The sequence below is a fragment of the Scyliorhinus torazame genome, chromosome 15 (assembly GCF_047496885.1).
Source record: "Scyliorhinus torazame isolate Kashiwa2021f chromosome 15, sScyTor2.1, whole genome shotgun sequence".
Lineage (NCBI taxonomy): Eukaryota > Metazoa > Chordata > Chondrichthyes > Carcharhiniformes > Scyliorhinidae > Scyliorhinus > Scyliorhinus torazame.
The window spans coordinates 145,439,505-145,459,964 of NC_092721.1; the positions used below are offsets into that span (position 1 = coordinate 145,439,505).

Consider the following 20,460-nt stretch of genomic DNA (forward strand, 5'->3'; position numbering starts at 1 on the left):
GAGCACAGTATGAAGTCTTACAACACCAGGTTAAAGTCCAACAGGTTTGTTTTGATGTCACTAGCTTTCAGAGCGCTGCTCCTTCCTCAGGTGAGGTTCACCTTCACCTTCACCTGAGGAAGGAGCAGCGCTCTGAAAGCTAGTGACATCGAAACAAACCTGTTGGACTTTAACCTGGTGTTGTAAGACTTCATACTGTGCTCATCCCAGTCCAACGCCGGCATCTCCACATCACAAATAAGTGAGTTCACGCATTCATATAAATGTGTGTGGCTTTGTCCCGTGCTGGTCAGGATTACCTTCTCAATTTGAGCAGGCATGTGTGCAAACCCAGTCTGAAGGAGGATTAAAGTTTTGTTCTCCACTATTACCAACTTTCCCCAGGATGCCTCATTCCTAACCAATCCCCTCTGCAGTCTGGAGTTTAGATGATGTCATGGGACCTGAAGAGCGAGATGAAAGGGATAGACTGTAACCCCTGGCGCTGAGAAGTACTTCACAGAGAGAGTCTTCAAACTCCCCAAACACCGCAGAGCCGCTGCGATTACACAGATCAAATATCGCAGGAAGGCTGCCGCCGTTCGCTTAGTTTTCTTTACATTCCCGGATTGCTAGGGACAAGAAAGGGGATCTGCATCCGAAGGGAAAGAAAGTGGAGCCGACTTTCGAGGTACGACATGAAGTGTGTGTGTGTGGGGGGGGGAGGTCTGTGTCCTAACCCTTGCGCTCGGTGCTGTACCTGGTGATTGAATGCTGCTAGGTCCGCAGCAGCTTTTGATCGCTCAGTGATCTCTGCTCGGGTTACCAGAGGCTGCTTTGGCCCCACGGCTGCAACCTTTGATGTGGCTGCACCAGCCTTGAAAATGTTGCTGGGGCGATCAGAGGAGAGTTGTGCGGCGTGCTGGGCGGGGGTGGGGGAGGAGCAGTGTGCGGACAGGATCCGATCAGGAGAAAGTCAAGACCGCGAGTTTTTGGGGGGGGGGGGGGGGGGGCAGGTTAAAAAAAAAGGTGACTGCGGGCTTGGAGGGAATGGGCGGCAGATTGGCTCGCAGCCCCGCTTTCCCAACTTGTCATCGAACTGGTTGGTGGCCCGGGAACCGATCAGCAGGCTGGCACGGGGTGGATTTTCACATTTCGCCGCTTTGCCTAACACACGCGGGGAGAATGTGTTTTGGGGACTTTTTGTTTTGAGGAGTGAATGAACAGGGCGAGTTTGAACCCACCCTGAGGAGGGGGGGGGGGGGGGGGTTTATGATAATATTCACTCAGCCGCTAGAATCGGCGTCTAATGTTAAACTTACCTCCGATTTGGGGCTAGAATTGGAGACTGTGCGCGGATTGAATGTCGTGGAGATCTAAAAAAAAAACTCCATCTAGCTCAGGCTGTGTTTGGGGGGGCGTGGGGGGGATTTTCACGGAAAGTAAACAAGGGCTAAAATAACCATTAACGCCCTCGGCGCATCGAGGGATTATTATCTAAAATGGGAGAGAACTCCTTCCCTGGGAACGAGTAGTCTCGAGCCTGAAGATGTGACTGAGACAAACTGGAGTCACTCGAGGGACTGACCCCCGCTGACCTCCTGCCAATCCAACCGCAATTCGGGCGGAGTTGCAAAGGGAGCTTTGCGAATTCTGGCCACGTTTTAAAAAAAAAAAATTGTCTTTTTGTGGGGCGTCTCTCAAACACGACCTCTTGTTTCTAAAACCAACAGATAAATCCAGCAAGCTCAGCTGTCTGTGCTTAAATATTACACCCCCCCCCCCACACACACACACACAACTCCCTGCCTCCGTCCATGGAGTGGGAAGTGTGGCCTTTGAATTTGATAATCCTGCACTTGAGAATTCTTTAAATAATTTTGTGATCGACTGTGCGAACTCTTGGTTTTCTTTTTCAAAACCGGGCACTCAGAAGTACCGAATACACAGCATCTTCTGAGAAAAGACACGTTAATGTTTGGATGTAATCCTTCGGCAGGAGCATTGGGATATATTTACAATTTTAAAAAAAAGCAGAACAAGTTTTGTTGCAGTTTAACTTTAGAAAGAGGGGGTCACGGTTCCATATACTTCTGACCAATGCTGCTATTCTATTTATTTAAAGTGAACAGCATTCTGCTGGCATTGCATATCCATGTGTGTGGAACAGTGTCAGACATGACCAGTTCTTTTAAGCACTCCACTGGGGCATCTTACGTTACCGGTGGAAGAGCCGATTGTTGTGTGATGCAGTTTTGACTTAAAGAGAATTACAATGATTCGAGAATTACTAGAAAGCATTCTACTTTCCAGCCTTGTTTATTCATGAGAAAGCCGAGGTAGATCTCCGCGGAGACACTCTGTACCGCAGGAATGAGAGTCGGGATGTCCCACAAACAAAGACACATATTGCAACACCTGCTGATCGCTTTGTTGTGCCTGGTAAGGAGTTTGTATTTGATGTCTTTGTACCAGTCCTTGAAATAGTTCTTACTTTCCAGCAAATTGAAATGCACCATCGCAGGAACTAATGCAAATATTAGAAGACTCCAAAATGGTGATTATGGTGTTTTGTGTTGAAATGTATTTTGCCCCCAAATACAGAATGCTTTCACAAAAAGGGAGGGGAGCAAGGTGGCATTAAGTTCTCTTCTGCAGCTTGCGGTGCCCGCTGAGAGGCCCTTCCGAGGAGGGGCAGTCACCAGCCGGTTGCAACTCCGCTCGTGATTTTTTTACACTGCGACAGACTTCCGAACCGGGCGCCTTCTGCAGGACATACCTGTTCTCGGAGTCCTTCGTGCAGGATAGTAGGGGGACAGCCAAGTCACGCCCCACTCCCTTTTGGGCACGAGCTACCATATTTTAGTAAGTTTTCGTTTACTAACAGTGAAAAGCTTAGGTACATTTCAATAGCTTTTCAGCGTGTTAGAAAATGAGTGTGAGGTAAGTGGATAGGCTGGTGGGAGGTGGCAGGGTGAGTATAATAGTAAATGGTAAAGTGAGTAGGGTAGCAGGCTGGGTTAGGGTGCCAGGTGGGTGGGGGGGGGGGCAGGGTGGTGAGGTGGGGTCCAGGAGGTGTTGGAGGGTTGTGGGGCATCAAAGGGTTTAGGGACTCGCAAGGGAAGTTGAAGGGCCTGGGTGGAGTTAGGGTTGGGGGAGAGACAGTTGGGGAGTATAATTATTCAGGGGTTTGATATGGGTTTTGTCCCATCTGATATTTCCTCAGTAACTATTCTGGTCAAGTGAGTCTAACTCAGAGTTAGAGACTTTTCTGGAGGGTTCCAAATGCTGGGGAATTGTCCATTGGAAGTTGAAATGCCCTGGGAAATTTCCAGAGTCCTTGGATTGGGACTTCTGAGGTGTCCTGAGCACATCTTCTGGGGTACCTCCACGGGTCCTCTATTCAGAGACTGGAAGATCTGGACCAATGTTGGCTGAATACAGATTGTCTGTGATGTTGACTCAACTAAAGCAGAAGCGGAATATGAGTGAGAAGTATAGGATATTACTATCAGCTCTCTAATTCTCCAAAAGCATGTTACACAAAGGATTCTTGTTATATTTTTACACAGGATTGGCATTATAGCCATTCCAAATATAATTCTGCATTCCTTTTGCCAAATACCATTATGGCAGATAATCTTTCCAAAATATTCTTTCCAAATTGATGTGTTACTGTTAACCCTTTAATGCTTCATAGTTGTGCACATTTTTTTATATTTGTTTATTCAGAAGGGGCAGGAAAAAGGCTAGTTTATGTATATATATTTCAGAAACAACTGAATGCAGTCAATCTTTGTTATAACCAACTTATGGGGACTAACAAAGCATTTCTTATAATCAGGAATTTTGCTTTTGAGGTTTGAGCCTTTATACTCAACATTATAGCTTTTGCCTGACCTGAGAGCAAATATGTTCTCAAAAACTGTTTGTAATTTATGCTTTTAATGAATCTGAATAATTTTTGCCTTTGCCTTAAATCACCAGCCAAATGCATCCTTTCAGTTAAACATTTTAGGTCCCGTTTTACCCTTTGTTCATGAAAAGAGATCAAAACAAATATGGAAATCTTTGTAAAACTGCTACTCTCTGGAAAATAGATTTTCTTTTTACTTTCTAAAATTATCAGAAGAATTGATGGCGTACCACCAAATATTTCACATCTGTGCTGCAGTGACTTGCATTGGCTCTCTTTTGAGCAATGCCTCCATTTTAATATTGTTAGCTTTGTTTTCAAGTCTCCATGAACTTGCCTCTTTGTATCTGTGTAACCTCCTCCAGCACTACAATCCTTTGAGATATCGCCAGTCCTCGAATTCTGATCCCTTGGCATCCCCAATTTTAATTGCTCCACTATTAGCATCCATGCTTTTAGTGTCCAACTCTCTGTTTCTTTTCCCCCTTCAAGATTCTTAATAAAACTTGGGGCGGCATGGTGGCACAGTGGTTAGCACTGCTGCCTACAGCACTGAGGACCCAGGTTTGATCCTGGCCCTGGGTCACTATCTGTGTGGAGTTTGCACATTCTCCCCATGTCTGCATGGGTTTCCTCCCCCCACAACCCAAAGATGTGCAGGTTAGGTGGATTGGCCACACTAAATTTCCCCTGAATTGGAAAAAAAATAATTGGGTACTCAAAATTTATTTTAAAAAAGAAACAAAACTTATCTCTTTGAGCTTTCAGTTTTATTTGTTTGGTTCTTTTCTGCACCTAGTTGTGCTAAGGCAGATTTTCAGCTGTTTTTGTGGCAATCTTTTTGCTGGAACAGATCACTAGCCTGTCACCAGAGGCTTAAAGCTTGAGGGGCACCACACTGCATCAAGCCCGGCTGACCAAGGATTTCTCTCTCTTACCGCCCGCCATTGGTATTATGAATGCACAGTTCTTGGCCATCAGTCCTGGGGTGGAACTCAAACCAGGAGCTTAGGGCCGCTACCCACTGCACCACAAGGCCACTTGAGCTTTCAGTCACAAACACTAATATCTCCTTATGTGGCTCTGTGTCAGATTTTGTTTGATTATGCTCCCTTTGATGCACCTTAGGGTGTTTTACTATGTTTTGTTTTTAATTTAGAGTACCCAATTGTTTTTTCCAATGAAGGGGCAATTTAGTGCGGCCAATCCACCTAGCCTGCACATCTTTTTGGGTTGTGGGGGTGAAACCCACGCAGACACGGGGAAAATGTGCAAACTCCACACAGACAGTGACCCGGGGCCGGGATCGAACCGGGTCCTCAGCGCCATTGGCAGCAGTGCTAACCACTGTGCCGCCATGCCTCCCTCGGGTGTTTTACTATGTTAAAGATGCTATATAAATGCAAGTTGTTATTGCCTTGTTCTGTCATTACACCAGATTCTGCTCACCCATCCTTCCTGAGGTTGGTGATCTACGCTAGCTCCTAATCCCACAATACCTCCAGTTTAAATTATCGTTCTCATCTTCAAATCCTTTTCCTATCTCTGAAACCTCCTTCAGCCCCACAACTGTTTGAAAACATGCATCCTCTGACCTCTTCCCCACTTGTACAAAGCTCCATCCCCTTCAACCCTCCATCGGCAGTCTTGCCATCAGCCATTTAGACCCTAAAATCTGGAATTCTCTTCTTTAAGCCTCTGCCTTTCCACCTCCCTCATCTCTTTTCAGACCCTCCTTAAAATGTACTTCTTTCAGTCACCATTTTTTAACGCCTTTCTTTGGCTTGATGTCAGTTTTTGTTTGATAGCATTTCTGTGAGGCACATTGGGACATGTTTATATTTTAGAGCTGCAGGTATCAATGCAGGTATGACGACGTTATCCCAGTAAAGGATCTCTCCAATGTGTAAATCAAGCAATTGCTCGACTTTTCCACAAGGTGACTTGGATGTAACGCCCCATCAGTAAATCAGCTATTCTAATAAAATGTAAGAACCTTTCAAAACTATAATTTGAGAAAAGATAATTCAACCAGCACATTTGGTTCTATTTATGTTTCAATATTAAGGTGAAAAGAGCGAAGCAAAGTAAGAATATGCTTGTCCAATTAAGTTATCTTTTCGTACTCCTGCTGGGGTACTTTCATTTGTCTTAATGTCAAACATTTTACCCTACTCCTTGCTGAATTCTCTCAAATTCTTTTTGGATATTATTTGTTGAGTTGTAGTTAACTGCACTGGGTGACAGGCTAGCTCAGAAGTGAATAAAACCTTTTGGGGCTGCAAGTTACTTCTCAAATTACACTCAACCCATAGTTCACCAAGCTGATTACATATAATTTACAGTGCAGAAACCAGCTGTTCGGTCCAACATGCGGTTTATGCTTCACACAAGCCTTCTCCCACCTTCAACTCATAAGTTATTAACTTATCTTTCTATTCCCTTTTCCTCATATATTTATTTAGCTTCCTCTTAAATGCATCTAAAAATGACCTACCAGTCTGAAGATATGCCTGCCTTGCCATTTTTAACGTATTATATTTAGTACTGTTATCTCCTTGCAAGTCCAATTGGGGCCATGGAAAATTAGCAGCCTTTAATTATGCAAAATGAAGAATTACTTAAGAGTAGTGATTGCAAAAACATAAATCGGAGTGAATGCCTATGCAGTAGAAGGAGCATGTCAGATAACTGCTGTAATGGACTCCCAAGTAGATTCTTTACAACCCTTGCAGTGTTGGTGCAGCTAATCTCTCTTTCTATATCACAATGCAGCAACTGCACTAAAATTACATTGCACTTCACAGACGTTTGTTTCTGTGAAGCCCACTTAATGAGGCCTTGTTTATCTTTTATTTTTAAATGAACGTCAAGGACTTTTCAAGCTTGCTGTTCCTTAACCCCTTACATCTTTATTCAGATTTCAGTAGTTATGCTTTAACCACATATTCTTATACCTGTTTCAACATTTCTGAATTAAACAAAACCAGAGGCAACCGGTCGAGGAATTACCAGAATAATATTCAAGAGAAAAATTATGCAGTGAATAATAATAAATTTGGAACTTAAGTTGGCATCATGCTGAGGCCATTGCATGACCCAAATGCTGGGAGTTCCAGAAATAAATGTGCCCTTTGTCAGAGAAGGTTTTGATGTTGGAGACCACGCGGTTTATGTGGTGTTACCTCCCAGAGCAAAGTTATGCAGGTATGGTTCATTCTGGAACCTGCTGAGATGTTCGATACCCCCAACATTTACATCACTACAGGCGTCAGACCATGGATTTAAGCCCTGCATGCAGATAGAGAAGATTGTAAAACAGCAAAATCACACTGCCAGCCTTCTATTGGCCTGAAGACAAATGACACAGATCAAACATTCTTGCGAGAGGCTTTGTTTGCAGTGGCAGTGCCACTCTTGAGCTTGCAGTAGCAACTGATGCAAAATCCACTCCGGCATATAAGCTACATCAGACTTCTGCCAGCAACAAAAATCAGAATACTGCGGATGCTGAAAACCCAAAGTAGGAATACTCAACAGCATCTGTGAAAGAATAAAAGTCTGTGAACTGACATTTTGAGATTTAAAGACCTTTCCTCAGGCTTTATCTGCTCTGATTCCGCCTTGATTTAGGGAAGCCAGAAAACGTATACATTTGCTATATATGTTTCATTTGTCAATAGTGGCTTTTTAAATATTACCCTGTATACAAACAGAGAGGGATATTCTTTTTGAATTACCCGGTTACTACTTACCAACTTTTTTATTCTCTTTCAACTTCAATGAAAAACAAAAGATTTTAATGGAACTGAGTTTGTTCAGTAAATCTGCCTGTTTTCATTAGGTTCGCGGAGCTGCGGGTGAGACAGGAGACTGCCGGGAGCAGGAGTACAGAGACCAAGCTGGAAACTGTGTGGCCTGCAAACAGTGTGGTCCAGGGAAGGAACTCTCAAAGGTACGAAGAGCTGAATAATTTATTTCTCCAGTTTCATCCTTTGCTTCCTATAGTCAGAATGCATCAATGAATCGAATTCAGCATATTCTGAGTAAGTTCATTCTGAAATTTGAATCTCCATTGCATACACTTGCCAGCACAAGTTCTCAGTGAATGGAACTACAGACTAGTACTGGCAAAGTACAAAACACATGCCGCGAGTCATCGCTAAAAGCTGTGAGTTAATGCTACTTCCCCTGGGTACATTTGAAACAATTAATTTGAATCAGTTGCTGCCTCAGACTTGAAAATTGAGTGAGTTCATGTCATTTGGATTTGTTTATGGGTCATAGCACACAAAGGGGCACTGGTTCAGAGATCACAAGGAAATACAAAAAGGTCAGGCCCAGAGCCCTGCTGTGCTCTGCATTGTCTTTTTGTGCATACGTAGTAAAATCAACTCTCTACACACTGAGGCTTAGACTCATTCACAATAAATGCTGGAAAAGTCCATTTACATAGGGGAGGGGGCACACACTCAATAAAGAACAAAGTAACATTTGCACTGACATGAGATTTGTTTTAAATGTATTTTGGAACATTTTAGAATACATTTAGAATTATTGCCAAAAAATAAATACATTTTGCTTTTCTGAACTAAAACCCAGTTTGCTTTTACTCTGATGTGCTGCTTTGTGTTGCCAGGCAATCTGATAAAATGGTGGTAGGTGGTGTTTTCAAAACATGTGCACTAGAAGTTTTGCCGATGATGTGAATGCATAACCCAGGATATGGGTCTGGCATCCCAATGCTGGAATTTGAGGGTTAGCCTGATTTAGATCTTCTGGGGGCTCTGCCAATTCTCTGCTGCAAATTCAGAATAAAAGTTAACAGAATTGACTCCAGATTCACTGTGAAAATGAAGCTTAAGGCCAGAACTGATTAAGAGGCTCCTTTTTTAAAACAAAGAATATTAGAAACATACACTGTTCTTTAAAAAAAATATTTAGTTTGTTAACTCATTATGTTCAGAATGCGACAACCACTTGCTATTACTTTCAAAAAAATGTTATCCTAAAGGCTGCATGTTTGAGATGAAAATGAAGATAATATCGGAGTAACATTTTGCTATCAGTTAATTGAATCTCTGCAGAAATCAAAAATCTAATGTCTAAATATAAGTCTAAAATGCTCTCATATTTCTCGAGCGGTTAATAAACTTGTTATCAAAAGATCAAAACTAACTTGCAGCAGTTACAGTCCTAATTTAAAATGCAACTTGATTAAAATTGATTAATGATTAGCATGAAAATGGGAGGGGAAGAGAGAGAAAAGTGATTTAGAAGTCCTATTGTTGGGAAAACTAGATTAAGTTGTTGTTTACTTTGTCAGACATTGATGACTGTTTTGGCTTCAAGTTATCTTTAGTTCTATCATCTTGTTCCTATCCACATTAGAACTGCTTTACATGGTCATGCTAAGAAGTCAGGGACAATGGTGACTTTTTGTTTGTGAGAATACCATGTCATCCATTGAAATTCAAGTGTTTGTTCTTGAGCACATTGTGCCTTTGTGTTCAACTAACCTTTTGTTGTTCATGGACCATTACGAATTTTGATCGTTGGCCCGAGAACTAAGGAACAAAATTACACACAAGTTTAAACGAGTAGTCGAATTAATGATTCCTATTTACAGTCTCGTGGTCTTCCTCTGATATTCCTGTACTCGCAGCACAGATCCTGCTTTCCTTTTACACCCTTTAGTTTTGGAAAGAATATTTCTGTTACAATTATTGCATTGTGTGCCGAGTTAGCTAATCTCAGCTGGGGGAACAGCAGGAGCACTGCAATTGGACTGAGTGCCCCTGGGCTAGGGAGTGGAAATATCAGCCACATTTTCAACTCTCGATCAGTATTTGATTGCTGCTGGAAAGTGCATATGTGTGTGTTAAATGAAGTCAGCTGTGATGCCTTCTGTAACTTTATGGCCCTTTTGGGAGCACTCTTCAAACTGGATCAGAAGGATATGGCTTTAAGCCCCATAACAAGGATTGAATTTATAATCTAGGTTGACACTTGAAGCACAGGAGTATGGCATTACTGTAGATACTGACTTTAGGATTATTGCAAACTGAAGATCTTTGCTTGTTCCAGTCCCATCTGCATGCTCTGGTAGTTCCAGTGGAGGTTGAACATCACAAGGCAGAGAGAGAATTATCGTATGTTTTGGGCATAACCAACAGCACCAAAAAGCAAACTAAGCTGATGTACGCATAACCCCCTGTTTGTAAATGCTGTTAATGCGAGTGGCTGTCCTACTTGGTTACCAAGCAACAGTCACGGCACTCAAAAAGTAATTTATGAAGCATTTTGAAAAAGTTCCATTTGATTAAACGTATGGCTTACTATTAGTTATTAGGATGATTGAATCTGTCTTGTTTAAAGGCAACAATTTGCATTTATATAACTATAATACAGTCAAACATCCCAAAATGCAAGGGTGGCATGGTGGCACAGTGGTTAGCACTGCTGCCTCACGGCGCCGAGGTCCAATGTTCGATCCCGGCCCTGGGTCACTGTCCATGTGGAGTTTGCACATTCTCCCCATGTCTGCGTGGGTCTCGCCCCCATAACCAAAAGATGTGCAGGGTAGGTGGATTGGTCATGCTAAATTGTCCTTTAATTGGAAAAAAAATTGGATACTCTAAATTTATAAAAACAAAAATCCCAAAATGCTCACAGGAGCTGATCACATTTCTGTGTCATTACTAAGATCTTCCACTTCTATAGCATCATCTGACTGTGCCTCGGCGTCAGATCATTTGCTGCTGAAACCTTCATCTGTGCTTTTATTACCTCTAGATTGAACTCGTACACATTCCTGGCCAGTCTCCCATCTTCCGATCCTCCAAAAATGTAGGCTCATCCAAAATGCTGCTGTCCATATCCTAACATGCACTAAATTCCATTCACTCAACACCTCCCTGAGCGTTGACCTACATTGACTTCTGATTGATCAAGTTTAAAATTCTCATTCTTGTTTTCAACATTCCCAACCTCTGTAATGCCTCCGAGATAGCTGCCCTCCCCCCATTCTGATCTCTTGCACATTCTGGATTTTAATTGCTCCTCCACTGGCTGCTCTGTTGTCTGTTGCCAAGGCTGAAACACTCTCTTGAAGAATAACCCATTTGGCTTAACATTCAGAGTCAACTATAAAGCAGCATGGGTCTAGAGGGAGGAGAGTACATTACTTTGGCTTTGCAAAAATCTCTTGCTCTGTCACTTTAACTCAGCTGGTAGCATTTGTTACTGAGTCAGACGGTTCAAGTCCCAGTAAAGTACATTATCTAGGCTTGCATTTTAATGCAGTACTGAAAGGGTACTGATTATCTTTTACTTGAGATGTTAAGTCAAGACCCGGGTTTGCCTGCTCGGGTGAATGTAGTTGAAGAACAGTGATTTCACCGTATCCTTAACCAACACACTGGAAACAGTTTTTCAGGTCATTCGTTCAACATAGAACATAGAACATAGAAAATACAGCACAGAACAGGCCCTTCGGCCCACGATGTTGTGCCGAACCTTTGTCCTAGATTAATCATAGATTATCATTGAATTTACAGTGCAGAAGGAGGCCATTCGGCCCCCCGAGTCTGCACCAGCTCTTGGAAAGAGCACCCTACCCAAACTCAACACCTCCACCCAACACCAAGGGCAATTTGGACATTAAGGGCAATTTATCATTGGCCAATTCACCTAACCCGCACATCTTTGGACTGTGGGAGGAAACCGGAGCACCCGGAGGAAACCCACGCAGACACGGGGAGGACGTGCAGACTCCGCACAGACAATGACCCAAGCCGGAATCGAACCTGGGACCATGGATCTGTGAAGCAATTGTGCTATCCACAATGCTACCGTGCTGCCCTTAAGAACAAATAAATCTACACTATATCATTTTCCCGTAATCCATGTACCTATCCAACAGCTGCTTGAAGGTCCCTAATGTTTCCGACTCAACTACTTCCACAGGCAGTGCATTCCATGCCCCCACTACTCTCTGGGTAAAGAACCTACCTCTGATATCCCTCCTATATCTTCCACCTTTCACCTTAAATTTATGTCCCCTTGTAATGGTGTGTTCCACCTGGGGAAAACGTCTCTGACTGTCTACTCTATCTATTCCCCTGATCATCTTATAAACCTCTATCAAGTCGCCCCTCATCCTTCTCCGCTCTAATGAGAAAAGGCCTAGCACCCTCAACCTTTCCTCGTAAGACCTACTCTCCATTCCAGGCAACATCCTGGTAAATCTTCTTTGCACCTTTTCCAGAGCTTCCACATCCTTCCTAAAATGAGGCGACCAGAACTGTACACAGTACTCCAAATGTGGCCTTACCAAAGTTTTGTACAGCTGCATCATCACCTCACGGCTCTTAAATTCAATCCCTCTGTTAATGAACGCGAGCACACCATAGGCCTTCTTCACAGCTCTATCCACTTGAGTGGCAACTTTCAAAGATGTATGAACATAGACCCCAAGGTCTCTCTGCTCCTCCACAATGCCAAGAACTCGACCGTTAACCCTGTATTCCGCATTCATATTTGTCCTTCCAAAATGGACAACCTCACACTTTTCAGGGTTAAACTCCATCTGCCACTTCTCAGCCCAGCTCTGCATCCTATCTATGTCTCTTTGCAGCCGACAACAGCCCTCCTTACTATCCACAACTCCACCAATCTTCGTATCGTCTGCAAATTTACTGACCCACCCTTCAACTCCCTCATCCAAGTCATTAATGAAAATCACAAACAGCAGAGGACCCAGAACTGATCCCTGCGGTACACCACTGGTAACTGGGATCCAGGCTGAATATTTGCCATCCACCACCACTCTCTGACTTCTATCGGTTAGCCAGTTCGTTATCCAACTGGCCAAATTTCCCACTATCCCATGCCTCCTTACTTTGTGCAGAAGCCTACCATGGGGAACTTTATCAAATGCCTTACTAAAATCCATGTACACTACATCCACTGCTTTACCTTCATCCACATGCTTGGTCACCTCCTCAAAGAATTCAATAAGATTTGTAAGGCAAGACCTACCCCTCACAAATCCGTGCTGACTATCCCTAATCAAGCAGTGTCTTTCCAGATGCTCAGAAATCCTATCCTTCAGTACCCTTTCCATTACTTTGCCTATCACCGAAGTAAGACTAACTGGCCTGTAATTCCCAGGGTTATCCCTAGTTCCTTTTTTGAACAGGGGCACGACATTCGCCACTCTCCAATCCCCTGGTACCACCCCTGTTGACAGTGAGGACGAAAAGATAATTGCCAACGGCTCTGCAATTTCATCTCTTGCTTCCCATAGAATCCTTGGATATATCCCGTCAGGCCCGGGGCTCTTGTCTATCCTCAAGTTTTTCAAAATGCCCAACACATCTTCCTTCCTAACAAGTATTTCCTCGAGCTTACCAATCTGTTTCACACTGTCCTCTCCAACAATATCGCCCCTCTCATTTGTAAATACAGAAGAAAAGTACTCATTCAAGACCTCTCCTATCTCTTCAGACTCAATACACAATCTCCCGCTACTGTCCTTGATCGGACCTACCCTCGCTCTAGTCATTCTCATATTTCTCACATATGTGTAAAAGGCCTTGGGGTTTTCCTTGATCCTACCCGCCAAAGATTGTTCATGCCCTCTCTTAGCTCTCCTAATCCCTTTCTTCAGTTCCCTCCTGGCTATCTTGTATCCCTCCAATGCCCTGTCTGAACCTTGTTTCCTCAGCCTTACATAAGTCTCCTTTTTCCTCTTAACAAGACATTCAACCTCTCTTGTCAACCATGGTTCCCTCACTCGACCATCTCTTCCCTGCCTGACAGGGACATACATATCAAGGACACGTAGCACCTGTTCCTTGAACAAGTTCCACATTTCACTTGTGTCCTTCCCTGCCAGCCTATGTTCCCAACTTATGCACTTCAATTCTTGTCTGACAACATCGTATTTACCCTTCCCCCAATTGTAAACCTTGCCCTGTTGCACGTACCTATCCCTCTCCATTACTAAAGTGAAAGTCACAGAATTGTGGTCACTATCTCCAAAATGCTCCCCCACTAACAAATCTATCACTTGCCCTGGTTCATTACCCAGTACTAAATCTAATATTGCCCCTCCTCTGGTTGGACAATCTACATACTGTGTTAGAAAAGCTTCCTGGACACACTGCACAAACACCACCCCATCCAAACTATTTGATCTAAAGAGTTTCCACTCAATATTTGGGAAGTTAAAGTCGCCCATGACTACTACCCTATGACTTCTGCACCTTTCCAAAATCTGTTTCCCAATCTGTTCCTCCACATCTCTGCTACTATTGGGGGGCCTATAGAAAACTCCTAACAAGGTGACTGCTCCTTTCCTATTTCTGACTTCAACCCATACTACCTCAATAGGGTGATACTCCTCGAACTGCCTTTCTGCAGCTGTTATACTATCTCTAATTAATAATGCTACCCCCCCACCTCTTTTACCACCCTCCCTAATCTTATTGAAACATCTATACCCAGGGACCTCCAACAACCATTTCTGCCCCTCTTCTATCCAAGTTTCCGTGATGGCCACCACATCGTAGTCCCAAGTACCGATCCATGCCTTAAGTTCACCCACCTTATTCCTGATGCTTCTTGCGTTGAAGTATACACACTTCAACCCATCTCCGTGCCTGCAAATACTCTCCTTTGTCAGTGTTCCCTTCCCCACTGCCTCATTACATGCTTTGGCGTCCTGAATATCGGCTACCTTAGTTGCTGGACTACAAATCCGGTTCCCATTCCCCTGCCAAATTAGTTTAAACCCTCCCGAAGAGTACTAGCAAACCTCCCTCCCAGGATATTGGTGCCCCTCTGGTTCAGATGCAACCCGTCCTGCTTGTACAGGTCCCACCTTCCCCAGAATGCGCTCCAATTATCCAAATACCTGAAGCCCTCCCTCCTACACCATTCCTGCAGCCACGTGTTCAACTGCACTCTCTCCCTATTCCTAGCCTCGCTATCACGTGGCACCGGCAACAAACCAGAGATGACAACTCTGTCTGTCCTGGCTTTCAACTTCCAGCCTAACTCCCTAAACTTGTTTATTACCTCCACACCCCTTTTCCTACCTATGTCGTTGGTACCAATGTGCACCACGACTTCTGGCTGCTCCCCCTCCCCCTTAAGGATCCTGAAGACACGATCCGAGACATCCCTGGCCCTGGCACCCGGGAGGCAACATACCTTCCGGGAGTCTCGCTCGCGACCACAGAATCTCCTATCTATTCCCCTAACCATTGAATCTCCTACAACTATTGCTTTTCTATTCTCCCCCCTTCCCTTCTGAGCCCCAGAGCCAGACTCAGTGCCAGAGACCTGGCCGCTAGGGCCTTCCCCCGGTAGGTCATCCCCCCCAACAGCATCCAAAACGGTATACTTGTTTTGAAGGGGAACGGCCACGAGGGATCCCTGCACTGTCTGCCTGTTTGTTTTTTTCCCCCTGACTGTAACCCAGCTATTCTTGTCCTGTACCTTGGGTGTGGTTACCTCCCTGTAACTCTTCTCAATCACCCCCTCTGCCTCCCGGATGATCCGAAGTTCATCCAGCTTCAGCTCCAGTTCCCTAACACGGTCTTTGAGGAGCTGAAGTTGGGTGCACTTCCCGCAGGTATAGTCAGTGGGGACACCGGTGGTATCCCTCACCACCCACATCCTACAGGAGGAGCATGTAACTGGCCTAGCCTCCATCCCCTCTTACCTTACAGAATATAGCTGCTGTGTGGACTAACTAGATCTCCGCCCTCCGACTCTGCTACACTTCTTGTAAACTCCTGGCTCTCTTCGCACTCTTTGCGGAAACGTCGGAAACAAAATGAAAGGAGCACCTTACTCCCTCCTCACCTAACTCCCTCGGTCACCAAACTCTCACTATAGCACTCAAAAAGCACCAAATTCAGCACTCAGTGTAAAAAAAAAAAAAAAAAAAAAAAAAAAAAAAATAAATATTTGTAGGACCAGGAGAGGGGGATTGGCGAGCTCCCACTAAAAAGGGCGGAGAGGAGCTTCAGAAACTTGGGGGTCCAGGTGGCCAGGAGCTGGGGGGCCCTGCATAGGCTTAACTTTACAAGGCTGGTGGAGCAAATGGAGGAGGAGTTCAAGAGGTGGGACGCATTGCCGCTGTCCTTGGCGGGTAGACCATAAGACACAGGAGCGGAAGTAAGGCCATTCGGCCCATCGAGTCCACTCCACCATTCAATCATGGCTAATTTCAACTCCATTTACCTGCTCTCTCTCCATAGCCCTTAATTCCTCGAGAAATCAAGAATTTATCAACTTCTGTCTTAAAGACACTCAACGTGCCGGCCTCCACCGCCCTCTGTGGCAATGAATTCCACAGACCCACCACTCTCTGGCTGAAGAAATTTCTCCTCATCTCTGTTCTAAAGTGACTCCCTTTTATTCTAAGGCTGTGCCCCCGGGTCCTAGTCTCCCCTGCTAATGGAAACAACTTCCCTACGTCCACCCTATCTAAGCCATTCATTAGAACATAGAACACATAGAAATATTTGTAGGATTTTACAACATGAAAAGTGCCTGCCTGTCACATGGCTTATGTAACAACAATGACTACATTTTAAAAGTAATTAATCCAGGATGTGATAAGACATGAGATAAATACAAGTTCATACTTTATAATTATCTCCATAATTATCCATTTATTACCCATTGCCAATATTACCGCGTTGTATGATAGGAGTCATAGAGTTTTACAACATATAAAGAGATCCTTTGGTCCATCGTACCCATGCGGGCAATTAAGCATCGATCTATTCTAATTCCATTTTCCAGCACTTGGTCCGTATGCTATGGCATTATAAGTGTTCAGCCAAATGTTTCTTAAATGTTCTAAGGGTTCCCGCCCCATCACCCTTTTAGGCACACCGTTCCGGATTCCCACCACCCTCTGAGTGAAAAAGGTTTTTCTCAAATCCCCTCTAAATCTCCTGCCCCTTATCTTGAATCTATTCCCCCTATTTTGAACCCTCTACTAAGGGGAAAAGTTTCTCCCTTTCTACCCAATCTATGTTGCTCATAATTTTGTACACCTATTAAGCCTTCTCTGCTCTAAGAAATCAATCTCAGTTTTTTGTAAAGATCAAAAAAAAAGTGTTGACTGTCTGACACCTCGAGTAAACGCCCATTTGTTCTTAGCTCCTTTAAAATACCTTAGCGATTGTATATCATGATGCAAATCAAAGATAAGGAAAATATTATTATGTGTTTCTCAGCTTTTTCCAACACTGTTTGAATTGTTTTCAGCTTACACTGTTTGGTTTTGAAAGGATGGAACCTCCAATCCTTTCATATATAACGGCGTAACACACTTGTACACTACTCCTTTGTGAGCTATTTTTACGCACATCATAGCCTGTCTATATTTTAAAAGGTGAGCACATAGGGTGTAGTAGAATCATTTTATGTATATGGACAAATCATAGAATCCCTACAGTGCAGAAAGAGGCCATTTGGCCCATCAGGTCTGCACTGACCTGAGAGAGCACTCCAACCAAGCCCACTCAAAGAACAGTACAGCAGGAACAGGCCCTTCGGGCCTCCAAGCCTGCGCCAATCACGTGTCCTATCTAGACCAACCGCATGTATCCTTCTATACCCAGTCTGTTCACGTGCCTATCCAGATAAATCTTAAAGGTTGCTAACGTATCTGCCTCAACCACCTCACTTGGCAGTGCATTCTAGGCCACCACCACCCTCTGTGTAAAAAACGTCCCCTGCACATCTCCACTGAACCTTTCCCCCCCTCACCTTGAACTTGTGCCCCCTTGTAATTGTCATTTCTGCCCTGGGAAAAAGCATCCAACTGTTCATCCTATCTATACCCCTAATAATTTTATAAACTTCTATCAGGTTGCCCCTCAGCCTCCATCTCTCTGGGAAGAACAATCCCAGTTTATTCAATCTCTCCTCATAGCTAATACCCTCCAAACCAGGCAACATCCTGGTAAACATTTTCTGTTCTCCCCCACCGTATCCCAATAACTCCTTAACCTAACCTGCACATCTTTGGACTGTGGGAGGAAATCGGAGCACCCGGAGGAAGCCCATGCATAGGAAGAATGTGTAAACTCCACACAGTCAACCAAGGCCAGAATTGAACCCGGGTCCTTGGTGCTGTGACTGTGAGGCAGCAGTGCTAACTACTGTGCCACTCACACGTGTGTGAACTGTTCGGAAATTTTCTACTCAAATGTTTAATAAATGACCTGCATACTTGGTAACAAAAATCCCAAGAGCCAAATATTTTTAGTGGCCAACAATAGGGACTGTATTTGGGCATTTTTGGCAATTAGCACTTTTTTGTAGAATTTACTGACTTAGTTAAAACAGCAGCTGAGCCTCATTTTCTGTGGCACCCATTCTCATTAGAAACAATGACAGAACGTGAGACAATAGTAATACATCTGTAATAATAGTAGTCACATTTCTAAGTATAACTAGCTGTTACCATACCTGAATAAGAGCTTGGCATTCCTGCTCTGGTATGCATAATAATTATATATAATGACACCATAAAAATAGAGAAGATGCCAGTTTAGCAACACAAATCCACACAAAATACAAATTTCAAATCTTCTCACTGACGTGTTTCTCTGGTCCATTCCTGCTTGTGCATTTGCTTTAGAGATGCAAATTTTATAGGCATTAAAACATAATTTCTACATAATTGCAATAGATTCCAGCTACTTCACACAGCCTACTCTTTCTGTTTACCTATAAACTGCATGCACGCCATTAGCATGTGAACAAATGTCTCCTTGCAAATTGAATACATTTTACAAACTACTAATTCAATAAATACATGATGTGGAGATGCCGGTGTAGGACTGGGGTAAGCACAGTAAGAAGTCTTACAACACTAGGTTAAAGTCCAACAGGTTTGTTTCGAATCACTAGCTTTCAGAGCACTGCTCCTTCCCCAGGTGAATGAAGAGGTGGGTTCCAGAAACATATATATAGACAAAGTCAAAGATGCAATACGATACTTTGAATGCGAGTCTTTACAGGTAATTAAGTCTACAGGTCCAGACGGAGCAACTGGAGAGAGGGATAATCACAGGTTAAAGAGGTATGAATTGTCTCCAGCCAGGATAGTTGGTAGGATTTCGCAAGTCCAGGCCAGATGATGGGGGATGAATGTAATGCGACATGAATCCAAGGTCCTGGTTGAGGCTGTACTCATGTGTGAGGAACTTGGCTATAAGTTTCTGCTCGGCGATTCTGCGTTGTCACGCGTCCTTAAGGCCGCCTTGGAGAATGCTTACCCGGAGATCAGAGGCTGAATGCCCTTGACTGCTGAAGTGTTCCCCGACTGGAAGGGAACATTCCTGCCTGGCAATTGTCGCGCGATATCCGTTCATCCGTTGTCGCAGCATCTGCATGGTCTCGTCAATAAATACATGAAGAGATGACACAAGGACTTTGTACAAATCTTAACGAGTTGCCTCATCGAATGAGGACTTATTTTTGTGTCGGCCGACTATTAATGTACCGCAATTTGAAACAGATCCAAATGCCTATAATCATAGAATGATTACAGCACAAAAAATGATTTGTGCACCTATAGTCCCAGCTCTCTCAGAACTCTCACCGAACGCTGACCTTTGTTCTGCTATTAAGACATTCTGTTATCATACCTTTATGTCACTATCAGCACCTCCTTTGGTCTTTAACACTATCATTAACACTCCCCTTTTTCTTGTGCCCATAACATCTTTGTTAAATCTCCTAGTTCCCACCTATCACTGACCTTCCACTCTGCTCCAGCTGCTCCCTACCCTCTTAAACAGTATAAAATCCATTACATGTCTCCCTACCGTTAGCTCCGAGGAGGATTCATATGGACTCAAAATGTTAACTCTCTTCCCTTCAGGGCAGCACGGTGGCGTTGAGGACCCGAGTTCGAATCCCGGCCCTGGGTCACTGTCCGTGTGGAGTTTGCACATTCTCCCCGTGTCTGCGTGGGTTTCACCCCCATAACCCAACGATGTGCAGGATAGGTGGATTGGCCACGCTAAATTGTCCCTTAATTGAAAAAAAAAATAATTGGGTACTCTAAATTTATTTTTTAAAAACTCTGTTCTTCTCTCCACAGATGCTGCCACACCTGCTGAGTTTTTCCAGCATTTTCTGTTTTATTTCAGATTTACAGCACCCACAGCATTTTGCTTTTATTATATTATCCTCAGCTCTCTCTGTCCCTGCACCCCCTTTAGAATTGCATTCTTTTGCCTCGCCTTGTTCTTTCTATCAAACTTATCACTTCAATCTTTTTTGCATTAAATTTCATCTGCCACATGCTTGCCTATTCCACCAGATTTTAAGTCCACTGGAAATCTATAACTATCATCCGGAGAGTACACAATACTTCCAAGTTTTTGTCATTTGCAAATTTGTATCCTGTACACCCAAGTCTAGGTCATTAATATGTGTTAAGAAAAGCAATGATCCAGCACCTGGGAAATATTGTTGTACACTATGCTCCATTTCAAAAAAACAACCAATCACCATTA

At 43.7% G+C, this 20,460-nt stretch overlaps 1 protein-coding gene across 2 annotated transcripts in view; it reads left to right on the forward strand.

Moving 5' to 3' along the window:
• The first annotated feature begins 364 nt into the window (after window positions 1-364).
• The window catches only part of tnfrsf19 (tumor necrosis factor receptor superfamily, member 19), a 112,359-nt gene continuing 92,263 nt past the window's right edge, over window positions 365-20,460 (forward strand). Inside the window, exons 1-3 of one of the 2 annotated variants that reach the window (XM_072476860.1) lie at window positions 365-670; window positions 2,293-2,421; window positions 7,740-7,850. In XM_072476860.1, the coding sequence (XP_072332961.1) occupies window positions 2,353-2,421; window positions 7,740-7,850 (180 nt within the window). In that variant the 5' untranslated portion in view covers window positions 365-670; window positions 2,293-2,352. Of the gene's footprint in view, window positions 671-1,062; window positions 1,082-2,292; window positions 2,422-7,739; window positions 7,851-20,460 lie in introns of those variants that run through there. The other variant, XM_072476862.1, reaches the window with a different exon arrangement.